This window comes from Barbus barbus (assembly GCF_936440315.1).
Source record: "Barbus barbus genome assembly, chromosome: 5".
NCBI lineage: Eukaryota > Metazoa > Chordata > Actinopteri > Cypriniformes > Cyprinidae > Barbus > Barbus barbus.
The window spans coordinates 33,364,749-33,379,820 of record NC_136733.1 but is presented as its reverse complement, the minus strand read 5'-3'; the positions used below and the strand labels follow the sequence as shown (position 1 = coordinate 33,379,820).

The 15,072-nt window shown below is 35.2% G+C and overlaps 1 protein-coding gene across 4 annotated transcripts in view; it reads left to right on the top strand.

The window, feature by feature from the left end:
• The window catches only part of LOC306870124 (serine/threonine-protein phosphatase 2B catalytic subunit gamma isoform-like), a 40,158-nt gene that overhangs the window by 18,484 nt on the left and 6,602 nt on the right, over positions 1-15,072 (top strand). For 2 of the 4 annotated variants that reach the window (XM_079417202.1, XM_079417200.1), the window contains exons 4-11: positions 4,497-4,608; positions 10,806-10,951; positions 11,058-11,197; positions 12,207-12,284; positions 12,533-12,627; positions 13,123-13,248; positions 13,651-13,728; positions 14,731-14,815. In XM_079417202.1, the coding sequence (XP_079273328.1) occupies positions 4,497-4,608; positions 10,806-10,951; positions 11,058-11,197; positions 12,207-12,284; positions 12,533-12,627; positions 13,123-13,248; positions 13,651-13,728; positions 14,731-14,815 (860 nt within the window). Of the gene's footprint in view, positions 1-4,496; positions 4,609-10,805; positions 10,952-11,057; positions 11,198-12,206; positions 12,285-12,532; positions 12,628-13,122; positions 13,249-13,650; positions 13,729-14,727; positions 14,816-15,072 lie in introns of all 4 variants that reach the window. The other 2 variants (XM_079417201.1, XM_079417199.1) reach the window with 1 other exon arrangement.

Genomic DNA, 15,072 nt, shown 5'->3' with positions numbered 1-15,072 from the left:
ACCGAACCTTGAGGTCTGGTCCGTACGCACCACGGATCAACTGCGATCAGTTTCACAACTACTGTGTAATGTTGGAGGTTGAATCGAATCGTTACACATAACGTACACCACTACTATGATTACACTTAAGTTTGCGCTATATTATACTCACCTTTTAATAATTAGTGTGTGACTAAGGTCTCCTCCACTATAAATTACCAGACTGTAAATGAATCGAGTGACGTCACTGAAAAGCTGCAGCCGTGGCGGGGATGATTTTTGGTGTGGCCGGCCGCCACGGCAGAATGAATGTAGCGGAAACACTGCAATTAATGAAAGATTTTAATTTATTTATTTTGCCTCTTCGTTCACTGAAAAGGTCATTTTGCTCAACTAAGGTGGGATATTTTATCTAATGAAAGTGCATTTATTATCTTTGTGATTTTAAAATAATCGAAGGAAACAAACTATTTATGGTTATTTATTGAAGTTTTCGATCAATTGAAATCAAAGCACAAATTTCTTGGAATGAAAACATCTTATTAAAAAAATCACCTTTCAGTTTGAATATAAAAAGGATATTTTCACATAAAAAAAATGTAAAAAGCATATTTTTATGCTACTTTGTTGCTCAGATGACTCTGTGTTCAGTGTTGCTTCCATGCCGCTGACTGGACAGAGTCACGTGACTACACACGTGGTAGCATGTTTTTAAAGGGAAAGTCAGGGTTGCCAGTTTGGGCTGTGGGTTGTTTTTTAGTCCATTTTTTTTAACTAAAGCAATCACCCTTAACGCGATTTTGATAAAGGGGACATCTGACGGAGGTGAAAACTCCAGTGCAAAAGCGCGACTGGGCTAGTTTTGGTCTAGTTTTGAATAGCAATCGTGCTTGTTTTGTTTCACGGACCAGGCAACCCTAGGGAATGTATTAACAGGATTAGAATACCAAAATAACCGCCGTGGGAAAATTACATTGGTTAGATTTTTTTTATTAATTGTCCAGCCCTATTATGTGTATGTATTATATGTATGTATTTACACTACTATTCAAAATTTGGGGACTGTACAATTTTTGAAATGTTTTTAAGAAGTCTCTTATGCTCATCGAGGCTGAATTTATTAGATAAAAATACACTAGAAATATTATTGTAATTTTTAAATATATTAAAATTAGGGGTGCTCCGATGGCCGATCACAGAAAGCAGTATTTGCCGATCCGATCACCGATACCGATCTTTTTATCATGTAGAATTATTTATAGTGATACTCCAATCAGTATTTTTAGACATTTATTCAGTGCCTGAATTTCAATTTTGAAAATGGGGGGCATTCCCCTCTTAGGTGACTCTTGTGAGAGAGGATTTTTGAATTGGAGGGGTGGAGGGGGGGCATTTTTAGACATTTTTCAAAAATATAAATTTATCTGGCCTAAATGTCTGATCATCCAGTGCTTTTTTGTTTTTACAATTGTGCAATTGTTGCAGAAAAGCTTACACGCAGCACAAGCCTGATTTTACACAGGAGTCCACTACTGAGCCATCTGTTTACCACAAACACAACATTTATCCATTATTTTGATTTTAATCCAAACATTGTTACTGAAAATGATTTTTCATTATGATTCTTTTTTTCTTTTACAGTAATACAATCTTTTTGATGTGTATAAATGCAATAAATAGCCTATAAGAAGCACGGTATTCAGTGCTTTTTACTTTTGCATTTAGGCTACTTCTAGATTTATATATTAAGTTGCTCAAGCAAGTGGCAAAACATTTAAACTACTTTTCTTATGTTATCACAAACATTCTAAATTAACTTCTGACTGGCAGAAAGAGATGAGACTGGCTCTACTGAATTTTCTTTTGCATTTAAATCTTTTACAAGCAATCCGGCGGTTTATAAAGAACTTTGTTTTCCATACTTCCACGAGTGCCATCTATTATTGCCTTATCTAAAAGTGCTCTTTTCCTTTAAACCTAGCCAAAATGCCACATGTGATGACTCTGAAACACAGTAGACTTTAATTATATGCATTATAGTGTAATTACTACATTTTCGTGTCAATCCATGTTCATATTTACTGCAAACAGTGCGCTGTCACTTTAATTCAGTGTGTGCAGTACAGCAAAGATAGACTCGGTGCGGAAAAAAATCGCTGAATGGTTAATCACTGGCAAGAATTAACAAGAAAAGCAAATTATAAACTTTAGTAACGATGCGACACTGTCTCTATTGTGCAAGTGACAATTCCTGTGTCAACTATGCAGCGTGCAGCTCGATTATAATGCAGACGCGATGTGATTTGAAGCCATTTGCGCATTTTGAGACGGAAAGCTCGTGTGGTGATTCACACAGGCTGTTTATGAAATGATGTCTCGCAGAATGTTTCAAATTACTTTATATGTTATTTAATTAATAAATATGAATTGTACCTCACCTTCAGCATTATAATTATTTCACAGGCGCCGGACAGAGACTGAGACGGTGCCGCTGCATGTCCTGCTAAACCTCTCACAGCAGGCGCGTCATCAGCTAGAGATCGTTTTTTTCAGATTGGCATTTTTAGAGACCGCCAATCAAACATCCCAAAGCGATTATCGGTCGATAATGATCGGTACCTGATCAATCAGAGCACCCCTAATTAAACTTGAAAAATGTTCTATTCAGTCAGTCTGAAATCTGAAAAAAATTCTTAGTTTACTACATTCAACCAAGTATTTCTTAAATATTGTGTTGGCTATAACATCTTCTCAGATGAAGTTTACTGTGCTGAAAGTCTAACAGCACGCTGTCAAGATGCTAAAACTCTTGAATAAGTCTCAGAATTCTCTGAATACCTCTCCTTTAAAACACCATAGCATAAAACAAAGCTAAAAAAAAAAAAAGATAATAATAATAATAATAAAACGATAATAGATAAATGAATCAACCTCACTCATTGGTTAATGGATGACCAGGTGACCAATGGATGAAACCAGGCGGTAACCTGAAGGGCCATGTAAATTTTAAAGAAAAAGAAAAAAAAAAGATTCCTCTCTTTGTCTTTTCTCTGTGTTATCTGCCATTCAGCAGTAATAGCCTATGCTCAGGTCCTCTTCTCATGGCCACTATTGCCTGCAATTTTCAGCTCATTATTCCTCTTGCGTAGGCTCAGGTCGCAGCTCTCGGCGCTGTTGCATCCCACCCCCCGCTCGCACCCTCCTCCGTATCTATTATTTCACATGTCATTTAAATGCACACCTGTCGTCCTTGGTTACCTTGGTGTCCTGTTCTCCGCACATTGAGTGGTGTCTGGGATTTTGCATGCAAATTAGATGGCGGGATTAAGAAAAATGGATTTTAATGAGGCTGAAAAGAGTGTGCATGTACTCTGTACTGTACAGAAGATCACTCAAACGATCAGTGTATTGCCAAAGCTTTGTGTTGTTTGCTGCCAAACACGCTCTGTACTTTAGTGTGAATTTTAGATGTATAAATGAACCAAACAAACCTGTTGTTTAGAATAATGCGTCATTAGAATTAATTACCATGTGACCACTCACTCCCACTTTTGCAGTCCTTCATGCACCCAGTTGGCCATCTGTTGAGCACCAAACAGTGAAAGGGCACTTTGTGCCATAATCTTGCCATTGGGCATTGAAAACCTAGGCAAATTGCCTTTTAAATGCAACATAACGATTTTTTATTTTTTTTGTAAATCTTTCCTTACTGTAAAATGTTTCATTAGTGTCCTGCTTTAAATGATACTAGAAAAAAAATTCTTGACCTCAGAAATTACCCTTATCAACATTTTTTAAATGGTTTCTCCTGGGGAAATTATTGGGATTTTTTTATTCTTTTATTTAGTTTGTTTGTAAAGTTAATATTGTGAAATTATTGTATACCATTCACTTAATTATTATTTTTAGGATTAGTTCACCCAAAAATGGAAATTTGCTCAATATTTACTCACCATCAGGCCATCCAATAGGACCAGATTTGGATAAATTAAGCATTACATCACTTGCTCACCAATGGATCCTCTGCAGTGAATAGGTGCAGTCAGAGTTCAAACAGCTGATTAAAAACATCACAGTTATCCACAAATAATCCACTCTAGTCTATCAGTTAACATTTTGTGAAGTGGAAAGCTGCATGTTTGTAAGAAACAGCTCTATCAAATTTGTCCAAATCTGTTACGATGAAGAAACAAACACATCTACATCTTTGATGGCCTGAGTATGTGTATATAGGCTTTCTGTGTATATAGGCTTTGAAACTTATAAGGCATAAAATTAAAAATAAAATCTTCAAATGCAGTAATAATTAAAAATTTTCCTTTGCATAGTTATTTGAATAAAGAGACCTCACTTTTTATTCAAGGCATTAAAAAAATTATTAAAATGGGATGTTTTCCCCTGTTTATTGATGTAAAAAAACTGAAACCGGTCTTCCTATTCCTCTCATAGCAGTGCCGATTGACATTAATAGTCAAGTATCTTCAGGATTGCAAGTCTCTCTTTCTCTCTCTTTTTAGTGTGTGCTGTTCCTGTGGACATTGAAGATCAACCACCCCAACACCCTCTTCCTCCTCCGAGGCAACCATGAGTGTCGGCACCTCACAGAATACTTCACCTTCAAACAGGAATGTGAGTGCTGTGGGAAAAAAAGCATCTAGGAGTGCTAAGAGCTAAGTGATGTGTTGGCTCAAACCGTCCACCATTCTTTTTCCTCAGCTTTCACTGATGTTCTCTCTTTGATGTCTGAAAAGCTGCATTTTCAGCCAACTGTCACCAGCTAGCACTTTCATTTACCGTGCAAACAGTATAACATTTTGCCTGCAGTTAAGGGTTCAAAATTGATTTGCCTTATAGAGCGGACTCTATTTTGTAGTGTTTCGCATTTACTTGATAAGATGTTTAGTTAAAGTTGTTTAAGTGAGAGAACATCTGTAACTTTGTCCAGATTGGGAGAATTGTAAATATTTTTTTACATGTATAGATTTTTGTTTGTATATGCTGTCAATTATAGTTTTTAGAAAAAATCGACACAAAAAAAAAAATCTGAAATCGGTGCATCTCTAGTTTGAATGAGAAGATTTCTGATATTTTGCACATTCCCTTGCACATTTCTACCTCCGGATGCCGTTAAGGTCATTGGCCATATATAAACACATGCTACTTACATACCTCACTTTATAATGCACCTTCTGTTTATGCTTCCTTGCAACCTAAGTTGTATGTACAGTCATTTGCACTGAGCTAGTCTCTCCCCCTCCACCTCATAACTTGCACTATATGTCATAAAACTTAATGTATATACACATTTTTTATATTTATTTATATACTTTGTTATTTGCACTTCTGGTTAGATGCTAACTGCATTTCATTGGCTCTGTACTTGTACTCTGCACAGTGACAAAGTTGAATCTAATCTAATCTATCTAAAAAATATCCATCCATTCACCTAGTGTGGCTTAGGGTGAGTAAATGAGGTAATTTTCATTTTTGAGTGAACTATACCTTTAAGACTCATGTTCCTCACTGTCTGAAATGTTTCTACTCTCACTAAGATCTATAGCAGCCTTTTTAAGACTGAAAGAATATTCTCACTGCTGTGAGAGAGAGAGAGAGTTCATAAAGAGGCGCTGTCTTTGTTTTACAGGCTTTACGTGCTCTGTTTTCTGCAAACAGCACTTTGTCCCTCTGAGAAAACAGGCTAACAGACAGCTCTATTTGAGTAAGGTTTATAGAGCAGCCAGAAAGTGTCCAGGTGTGAGTTATTAGTATGCTGCATAGTGAAGTGGATGGGCTCATCTGGCTCACAAAGAGACAAACCTGATGAGCCGTTATACGCAGCATTACCTCTTCTGATTTATGAGAGAGTAATGTCTTTTCATTGTGAAGTCTCTCGTTAGTATTCTTTTACAATAATTTATTTAAAACCTTAATTCAATGCAGCATGACCAGCCAGGATAGAGACGGAAGAAGCCGTTTAGCTGCTTTTCTGGCTTGGGTTTGTTCATGCTCCTGTTGCTTACAAATACAGAGACATATTTGTTATCCCAAAGAATATTTCTACACAGGGATTTCTTCTCTCTCGTCTGATGTGGTCGAACCGGGCTTGCATCTACTGAGCCCGGAACCCATCTGCCAGGAGGTTATTACAGGGTTTCTAAAGCCACTGCTAGGAGATCACATGACTAACCAGGACTTATTTTCAGCTCTTAACACCTGAAGTGTCCATACCCTTCTGCCCTTTATGTCATAGCAGCAGCAGCCACTTTTTTAATTTAATTTTAAAACACTCGTCATATGGAATATATCAGCTAGTGTGCTAGAATTAAAGGGATAGTTCACCCAAAAAATGAAAATTCTGTCATTAATTACTCACCCTCATGTTGTTCCAAACCCGTAAGACCTCCGTTCACAAATTAAGATATTTTTGATGGAATCTGAGAGCTCTCAGACCCTCCACAGACAGCAAGGGTCCTTACAACATCAAGGTCCATAAATGTAGCAAGGAGATCAATAAAATAATCCATGTGACATCAGGGGTTCAACAGTAATTTTACAAAGCTACGAGAATACTTTTTGTGCGCAAAAGAAAAAAAATGACTTTATTCAAATTCATCTCCTCCACATCACCCTAGCGCCAATTTGGAGAATATCCACTGGATGGTAGGGGTGGGCGTATCGATCCTAATATCGGTAGTATCGATACCAACGTTGGTATTAGTATCGGATCGATACTAGCCTGATAAGGTCGATACAAGATGTGAAAAGAGCGGAATATACACCCACAGACATGTCTACACTTTGTTGAATGTATTAAGCAATGTATTAAGTGTACAGGAGAAACAATTAACCTAGAGTATCGACCTTATCAGGCTAGTATCGATCCGAACATTGCTGCTCCTCCCCTGCTACACTGGTTTGGTTGTCATGCCATCACGTGACTCAGAGACTCCAAGCGCGAGCGGATACTTTTGACTACAGATCGAACGGTAGAACACCGAACTACAAAAGAAATGAAAAGGGGAGGAAGGAAATCCTTCACATAGTGCATGTTGAATATAACTGTATACCAAAATTGTCCTTTTTATGCAGTATCACTGTAAGGGGTATACTGAGTTTGGCCTTTTAATATTATTTCTTAATGCATTGTCACTTTAAATGTTGAGTAAAATGCTGAACATGTAATTTAGCATGTTTGGATATATATTCTGGGCTCAGCTGGTTGCCATACATTATATTTTATTAACAAACTGTATACCGAATTTAGTCTTCATTTATTTGGTCTTTTTCACTGTCTTCCTCCATTGCACCATATTAAATGTTTTTATATTGCAATGAGCGAAAATGAAATTCATCATGTTGCATTCATGTTCTTGGTTCATCTGCTTACCTGTACATGCATTGTAGGCCTACATATTTTTTATAAACTATACCGAATTTGGCCTTTTCATATCACAGATTTTTATTGCAATAATAACGAACAAATATTACAGTATGTATAAAACAAACAGAAAATACAGTACGTATATAACATACGAAAATCCCTTCAATAATAAAGTTATGGCTTTATAGTTCTTTTTCATATCACTGTCTTCATTCAATAAGCCACTTACGTTAAACTTTTCTTTATAATGGTTTTCTATGGAAAATGCATAATGTGAAAACTTTGAGCGTTGCTTTCGTATTCTGGGCACATCTGCTAACTTGTATCTAGTTTGCAACATTAATAAGATGTATACCAAGTTTTGTCTTTTAAATATTACGTTCTTAATTTATTAAGCCACATTAATTATTTTTATAACTCTCTTTTCTATGGGAGGAAAATACTTAACATGAAACTGTGCATGTTCTGGGCTCCTCTGCAATGTCCTTTTAGAAAGGCAAATAATATCCACGTAGCTTTAAGGTGAATATAATATTACTCATATCAACATTAGTATTGTTAATTTTTTTTGAATTGTTGTTGTTCATTTAAATTTTTTTTTTTTTTTTTTTTTTTTTTTTTTTTTTTTTAAATGACAAGTATCGGTATCGGCGATACTGGCCCTGTATTTACTCTGTATCGGATTGATACCTAAATTTGCAGTATCGTACACTCCTACTGGACGGAAACTACGTATGCTCTTCTGTGTCAGCTGCATACCGGATGTACTGTTTTTGTTCAAATCAAAGCGTAAATATACGTAGAAGACGTATCCGCGCGGAGGGGCTGACACAGAAGAGCATACGCAGTTTCCATCCAGCGGATATCATCCAAAAATGGCGCTACGCTGACGTAGCGGAGACAAACTGTTGAATAAAGTTGTTATTTTTGTTTTCTTTGCATACAAAAAGTATTCTCGTAGCTTCGTAAAATTACGGTTGAACCCCTGATGTCACATGGATTATTTTACCGATCTCCTTTTTACGTTTCTGGACCTTGATCGTGTAAGGACCCTTGCTGTCTATGGAGGGTCTGAGAGCTCTCAGATTCCATCAAAAATATCTTAATTTGTGTTCCGAAGATGAACGAAGGTCTCACGGGTTTGAAATGACAATTTAAATTTTTGGGTGAACTAACCCTTTAACTAGTGTTTCTAGTTGTATCTTTGATTTCATTTATTGGTTTGTAGTTAGTAAAATACAGAGTTTCTTATGTATAGCTACGAAATGTAAACCCTGTATTTATTAACATGAGTGTGAAAAAAAAAATTGCTTACAAGTTTTTTTTATTTATTATTATTCAGGTTTTCAGCTAATACCATGACTACGCTTTTGAAAAAGCATGTTTCAGCATGCTTATTTTGTAAATATTAATTTGAAAAGAATGTACTGAAGTGCGATCTGAATGTGATGTTTTCACAAGCCGTAAAATTAAAATGTAATATAGTTTAAATTTATATTAAATGCAGTTAGATGGCCTTTAGAGTGCTTGTTTTGACCCACCTAAGACTTAAGTTCATATGTAATTTCATAATTACTTTTTTTTTTTTAATGTTGTAAAAGTGTACTGAATGTACTGAGAACATTTGTGGTAAACTAAAATATACTTTAATGTCAGTTACAAACATGTTGTCATGTTTAGATACATTTAAAATAGGTTAACTTTCATTTTTACATTTTAAATGTGGTATTGAATGGCACAATATAGATATAAGATTAAAATGTTATATTTTATTGTTAAAACATTATAAATTTGGTTTCATTAATATTGTTATCTGCAAGTATAGTTTTTTTTAAATGTATCTTTAAAAGTACACTACAAGAAACATGTTCAATACTTTTTTCATAAGGTTATCCCGGCCATGTGTATCGTCTTTGCTAATGTAATAGCACTGTGTACTATAGCACATTACATTATTCTATAGTATATTATGCTTTTGCTTCTTGGTAAAATCCAAATGAAATTTAAATGAAGGTTCTTTTGAAGGTCGGTCTGATTAAATCCCTGATTTTGGTTTTGTATGGGTCAGTGGTACTAGTCTATTGTGCTTGAAATGAGCACAGTTTGCTATTAAGCTCGTACAATAGCATTGCTATTGTGCTCTGCATAACAAAGATGGAAGTGGTTTCATGGCTGAATGTTCAGTGGAAGCCCAAGTGCTCTCCATGAGACCTCGCTCGAGGAGCGAATGCGTAATACGGTTTGGTGAATAACCCAGCTGTATTTAGTGGAAACCAGAAGACAAGACTAATGAGACTACTTCAGTCCAGATACTAAAGTATTAATAAGCTTAATCAGCAGCTGAATTAAGGATTCGCATTGCACTAATTAGGCTCATTTGAATTTAATTGAATAGTCCCTACTGCTTTTGTGTCTGGTTGGTGGCAGGTTTTGTCGCTTTAGGTATAGTTATTACTGTCTGCCTGCATACAGACCTGTTGGTTTGTGACATCATGGAATATTATGATGAACAAATAATTTAGCATGGTCTTGATTATGATGACTTTTACTGTTTTACTAAATAAATAGTGTATATACTGATTTGAAGATCAGGTCTGTATTTCAGCAGCACATGGAGTTGCTTGTTTTTATAGTTAAGTCCATAGTTAAAGCTGCAGTCTGTAACTTTGTTCTTCAAAATTGACAATTTTTACCAAGGATGATTTAAATTGATCAAAAAGAAATGTATGATGTTACAAAACATGATTTGAACTTTTATACAGTTCTATAGAATAAAATTTAATTCCACAAACAGCACAACTTTTGTAAAAAAAAAAAGGAGTATTAAAGTTTTAATTTATTTTTAAATAAATAGCCTTTATGAGCATGAGATAAAAAAAAAAAAAAAACATTTGTTTAAATTGAATTGCGTATGGAAATCAAATTGAATCGTTTTGCTTTTGAACTGAATCAAAAACCAGTGAACTGAACATTCAACTCAAATATTCACAGTTTTAATTAGATATTTAGACACATCCTTATCGATATCATAAGTTATTTCATGAAGTGGTTGGGACAAAATCGACCATGGCAATAAGTGGTGGAGATATGAGATGTCCCACCTATCATAAATAGCCTATGATCTCTACCTGTGTTTCTTTAATCAGTTATTTGTTCAAATGTCAAGGTCAACCTTTGATAAACATGATACTAAATGCGGGATATACTGCCATATAAATGACTTTGTAATTTGTTGTTGAAAGGTTTGAGTTCGTGATTGCTTCAGGTTTAAGCTTTGTATCATTATTATTTATTTCATGAAATAAATGCAACGGTGCAGCTCAATGAATCATATCTGATCCTCAGTGATATGCTGAGGAAAGGAGAAATTAGTCTGGGGTTTTCTTGACTTCAGTGTTCTTAACTCTAATATAGTCGTGTTTGTCTGTCTTTTGTTTCCTCACAGGTAAAATAAAGTATTCAGAGAGGGTTTATGACGCATGTATGGAGGCCTTCGACTGCTTGCCTCTTGCAGCTCTTCTTAACCAGCAGTTCCTCTGCGTACACGGTGGCCTCTCACCAGAAATCAACTGCTTAGATGACATTAGGAAAGTAAGCATCTGTTTATGTCCTGTCCTTTCCTTACAGCTTTTTTTTATTATAAAACAAGATGTGTTCATGCCTTTTTCCTTCTTTGTCTGTACACTGTATTTTGCAGTTAGACAGGTTTAAGGAGCCCCCGGCATTTGGGCCTATGTGTGATTTGATCTGGGCCGACCCAGGAGAGGACTACGGCAGTGAGAAAACGGCAGAGCACTTTAACCATAACTCAGTCAGAGGCTGCTCCTATTTCTACAGGTACTGAAGCAAAGCTTTATTCACTGGGTAGATCTCCCAGATTTTTGAGAAAAGGACATTTATTCAACATTATTATAATAATATTATGAAATATTACATTAAAGGTATGTTTACCTTCATTTTTATTTTTATTCACACAACAAATCAGTGTAGTATTTTAAGTTATTATTATCCAAATTGTTTATAATTCTATTATAATTATACTTGTAATAATAACTGTTTTATTCATCATTTGTGTATTCTGTTCTTGTTTATGTCTATACATAAGTCTATTGAAAAGTAGCAAAAATAAGTCATTAAAAAAAGTTTTATTAATTCAAATATTTTTTATTAATGCATATTGTTGTAATTTATGCATACAAAAATCATGGGTTGAATGTAGCTTGTATATAATATATATAATATGTAGCCTATATGCATGTAGATATGTAATGTTTGCATGAGTAATCAGTTACATTTATCGCGTTTATTAATTAGGACTATAAATACTTAGTGTATTGAGCAATGTGCTTCTGTTGCGTATTGAGGAAAAAAGCTGATTTGAATGTTGTTGTAAAACCTTTTTCTTTCTCTTTTTCCTTTAATTTTTTTGTTCTTGCTCATAAACGTCTGAGTCATTCGGGCATCTGTGAGCCGCTGTGGAAATCCTGTCTGATTTGCAGCGACTCCTGGAAATAACCTGATCTGTGTCACCCAGCTGGTTTCGTTCTGGGTGTATATAGAAGTGTGCTTGTTAACTGTTTGCTTGTCCAGCTGGCATTTGTTTGTACCACGCCAACTGAATGTTAACACAGTGCAGGTGGTGGTCTAATATCTTGAGAGTTTACTGTATCGAGACCGAGTGGACTTTAAGAGAACCCCAAAGAGCTGTATTCAGAACCATTCAGTGCATTGGCTCGTGCTTGGTTCAGTATGAGCAAGAGGGGCTGAAATGTTTACAGGGCTGAATAATTGCTTGCGGTCTTTCATTATGAGACCCTCAGAAGTTTGTCTTTCTCTTGTTTGACAGTTATGCAGCAGTTTGTGACTTTCTGACAAACAACAACCTGTTGTCAGTAATCCGAGCACATGAAGCACAAGACGCAGGGTAAGTATTGATTATGATGTTTCATGATAGTGAGACTGAAAAAGCTAAATTGCGCTTTTGCTAGTTTAATCTTGTGATGTCAATGTAGTCCTTCTGTGCAACCGTGGATCATTGGATCATTACTCACTGAATTTGTCAAGAGTACATTATCTAACAATGACAGAGAGAGCTTTGTTTATGGATCTATGCCGGATGCCTTGTTGGCATGCTGAGCTAATCTACAGATTTTGTGTGTTTTTCTGTTTCAGGTACAGGATGTACAGAAAAAGTCAGACAACAGGCTTCCCTTCATTGATTACCATTTTCTCAGCACCAAATTACCTAGATGTCTATAACAACAAAGGTATGTTAGTTTATGTTAAATTATGTTGGTCTGTTCTCAAACTGTTCTCATTACCTGACAAAAAAAACCTAACGTAATTATTACTTTGGAAACTTAAATCGCAGCCCCGTTGCTAAAGCATTACGAGTGACGTAACTGAATTCACAATCAATTTAGCAATCCCACATTCTCGGCAAACAAGAAAAAGTTTTTCTTTCTTTACTTAAATAATTTACAATAGACTTCTGATGTCATATATTTATTGTTGGAGCCTCTAATTTGGACCGTTGAAGGATAATGTAACAATCGCCAGCTGTGCAAAGAAAAAATATACCCTGCAAACCTGCTGTAATTATTACCATATACTGACTCTAAAGTGTCTAGAAATCTAGAATGGCAAAGTATTGGATGACTGTTTGTGAACTTGTGTGGCAGCCTATCAGGTTGCTTCTCTGTTTTGTTTTTTGTTGGTTTTCATGAATGTGCATGATTTCTCCCCTTGTTTTTCCTCCTCAGCGGCTGTATTGAAATATGAAAACAATGTCATGAACATTAGACAGTTCAACTGCTCTCCTCACCCGTACTGGTTGCCCAACTTCATGGATGTGTTTACATGGTCGCTGCCCTTTGTGGGTGAGAAAGGTAAGTGTCCAAACGCGAGGGTTGTGATTTTTAGGGACTGTGAGACTTAGATGGCTGGTAGTATTTTACAGGCCATGTGGAGGAGAGGCAAGAATGACCTTGCTGATGACGGGTCTTTGGTGGCTGACTGTGTCCTCTCAGTGGGAAGAATACAGAAAAATTCAAACCTGATACGTCATATTAACGTCATTCTATTTGTGCCAGTGTATTCAAGGGCACCTTTCACAAAATCATCTGAGACTTGCTGAGTCTTTCAAATCTTTACATGGCTGTAAGCCATTTATATTGTGGTTAAACTTGGAATTCTAGGATCATTGGACCACTCAATAAAGAACTTCAGAGATCTCATGTAAAATAGCAGCTTATATTGTAGATCTAACATTGAAGTTTCACTTTTTACAGTGACTGAGATGTTGGTGAATGTCCTAAACATCTGCTCTGACGATGAACTCATGTCAGAGGGAGACGACTTGTGTGAAGGTAAGGGTGTTCTTGTACACTCATGTATTATACCATTGAGATTGATAATTAATTTAATGCAGAACAGCTTGAATGTGAAGAGTGTGTGTGTGTAAGTGTCTGGTCATCATCAGCTTTCTGAAGCTCTTCAGGCTCACCTTATTGTCTCATTTGAGTAATTCCAAACAGTTTACACCAAGTTATTATACAAAATGTAATAATGCAACTTTTAGGTTTTAAAAATGGTGAAGATGACAGCATTTCCCCTATATTTAGAATGAGAAATATATTAAATTGTCAACTACACAGTGAAGCACTGATATCTTCATTCAGTTTTCTGACGAATAAAAGCTAAAATAATAAATATTAAGCAATTGAATAATAATTAATAATGGTGGTATTACCGTAAAAAGTTTTTTATATTATATAAAAAATTATATAATTGTATAATTAATAAATATTAAGCAATTGAAAATTACATAAAAATTGTGATAATATAAAATAATAATTATTTTTACATTTATGCATTTAGCAGAAACTTTTATCCAAAGCAACTTACTTATTGTTATTGTCCTTATATATATATATATATATATATATATATATATATATATATATATATATATATATATATATATATATAGCATTTTCCAGCGTTCTGATTAAAACTTTTGACAGATAACTGAAGACACTGCAACAGAAATATTACTTGTATTGTAAAATTCTAATAATAATAATAAAAAACAAATATTTAGTAAAATATTTGTTATTGTTTTTTTAGTTATTATTTAATTGATTATTATTATTATTATTATTATTTTAGCTGTATTAAGTTGATAAAGAGTAACTGTTTCAAATGCGGTTCAGTTGTCATAATTTTCCAAATAAACAGTTATTGTTCAGGATGTCTGATTCTCAGCATCTCCACATTTTTGGTTCCCCCTCCTTAGCTGGTTTGGGGGTCAGAGGTCCTATGGGGTGACTGTGTTTGATGCTGATTTTTTTTGTTGTGTTTTGGAGAAGGTGGAATTCCAGCTGTCCGTAAAGAGGTGATCAGAAATAAGATCCGTGCCATTGGGAAAATGGCCAGAGTCTTTTCCGTTCTCAGGTCAGTCTGCATGCAATTATATGTGTGTGTGTGTGTGTGTATTCACTGTGCTTCTTGGGAGATAATTACAGTTATCAAAAAGAAAAAAAGTGTTTGTATAAAGAGCAGGAAAAATGTCCTTGTGCAGTGAAGTTTTGTTTTAATGCCACACGCACACACACACTTTTCCTCCATTAGGATTAATGAGCTGGCGTCAGTGAGTCATCATGCAGAATAGCGGTCTAATTATATTAGACATTATTCCAGATGAACAATGC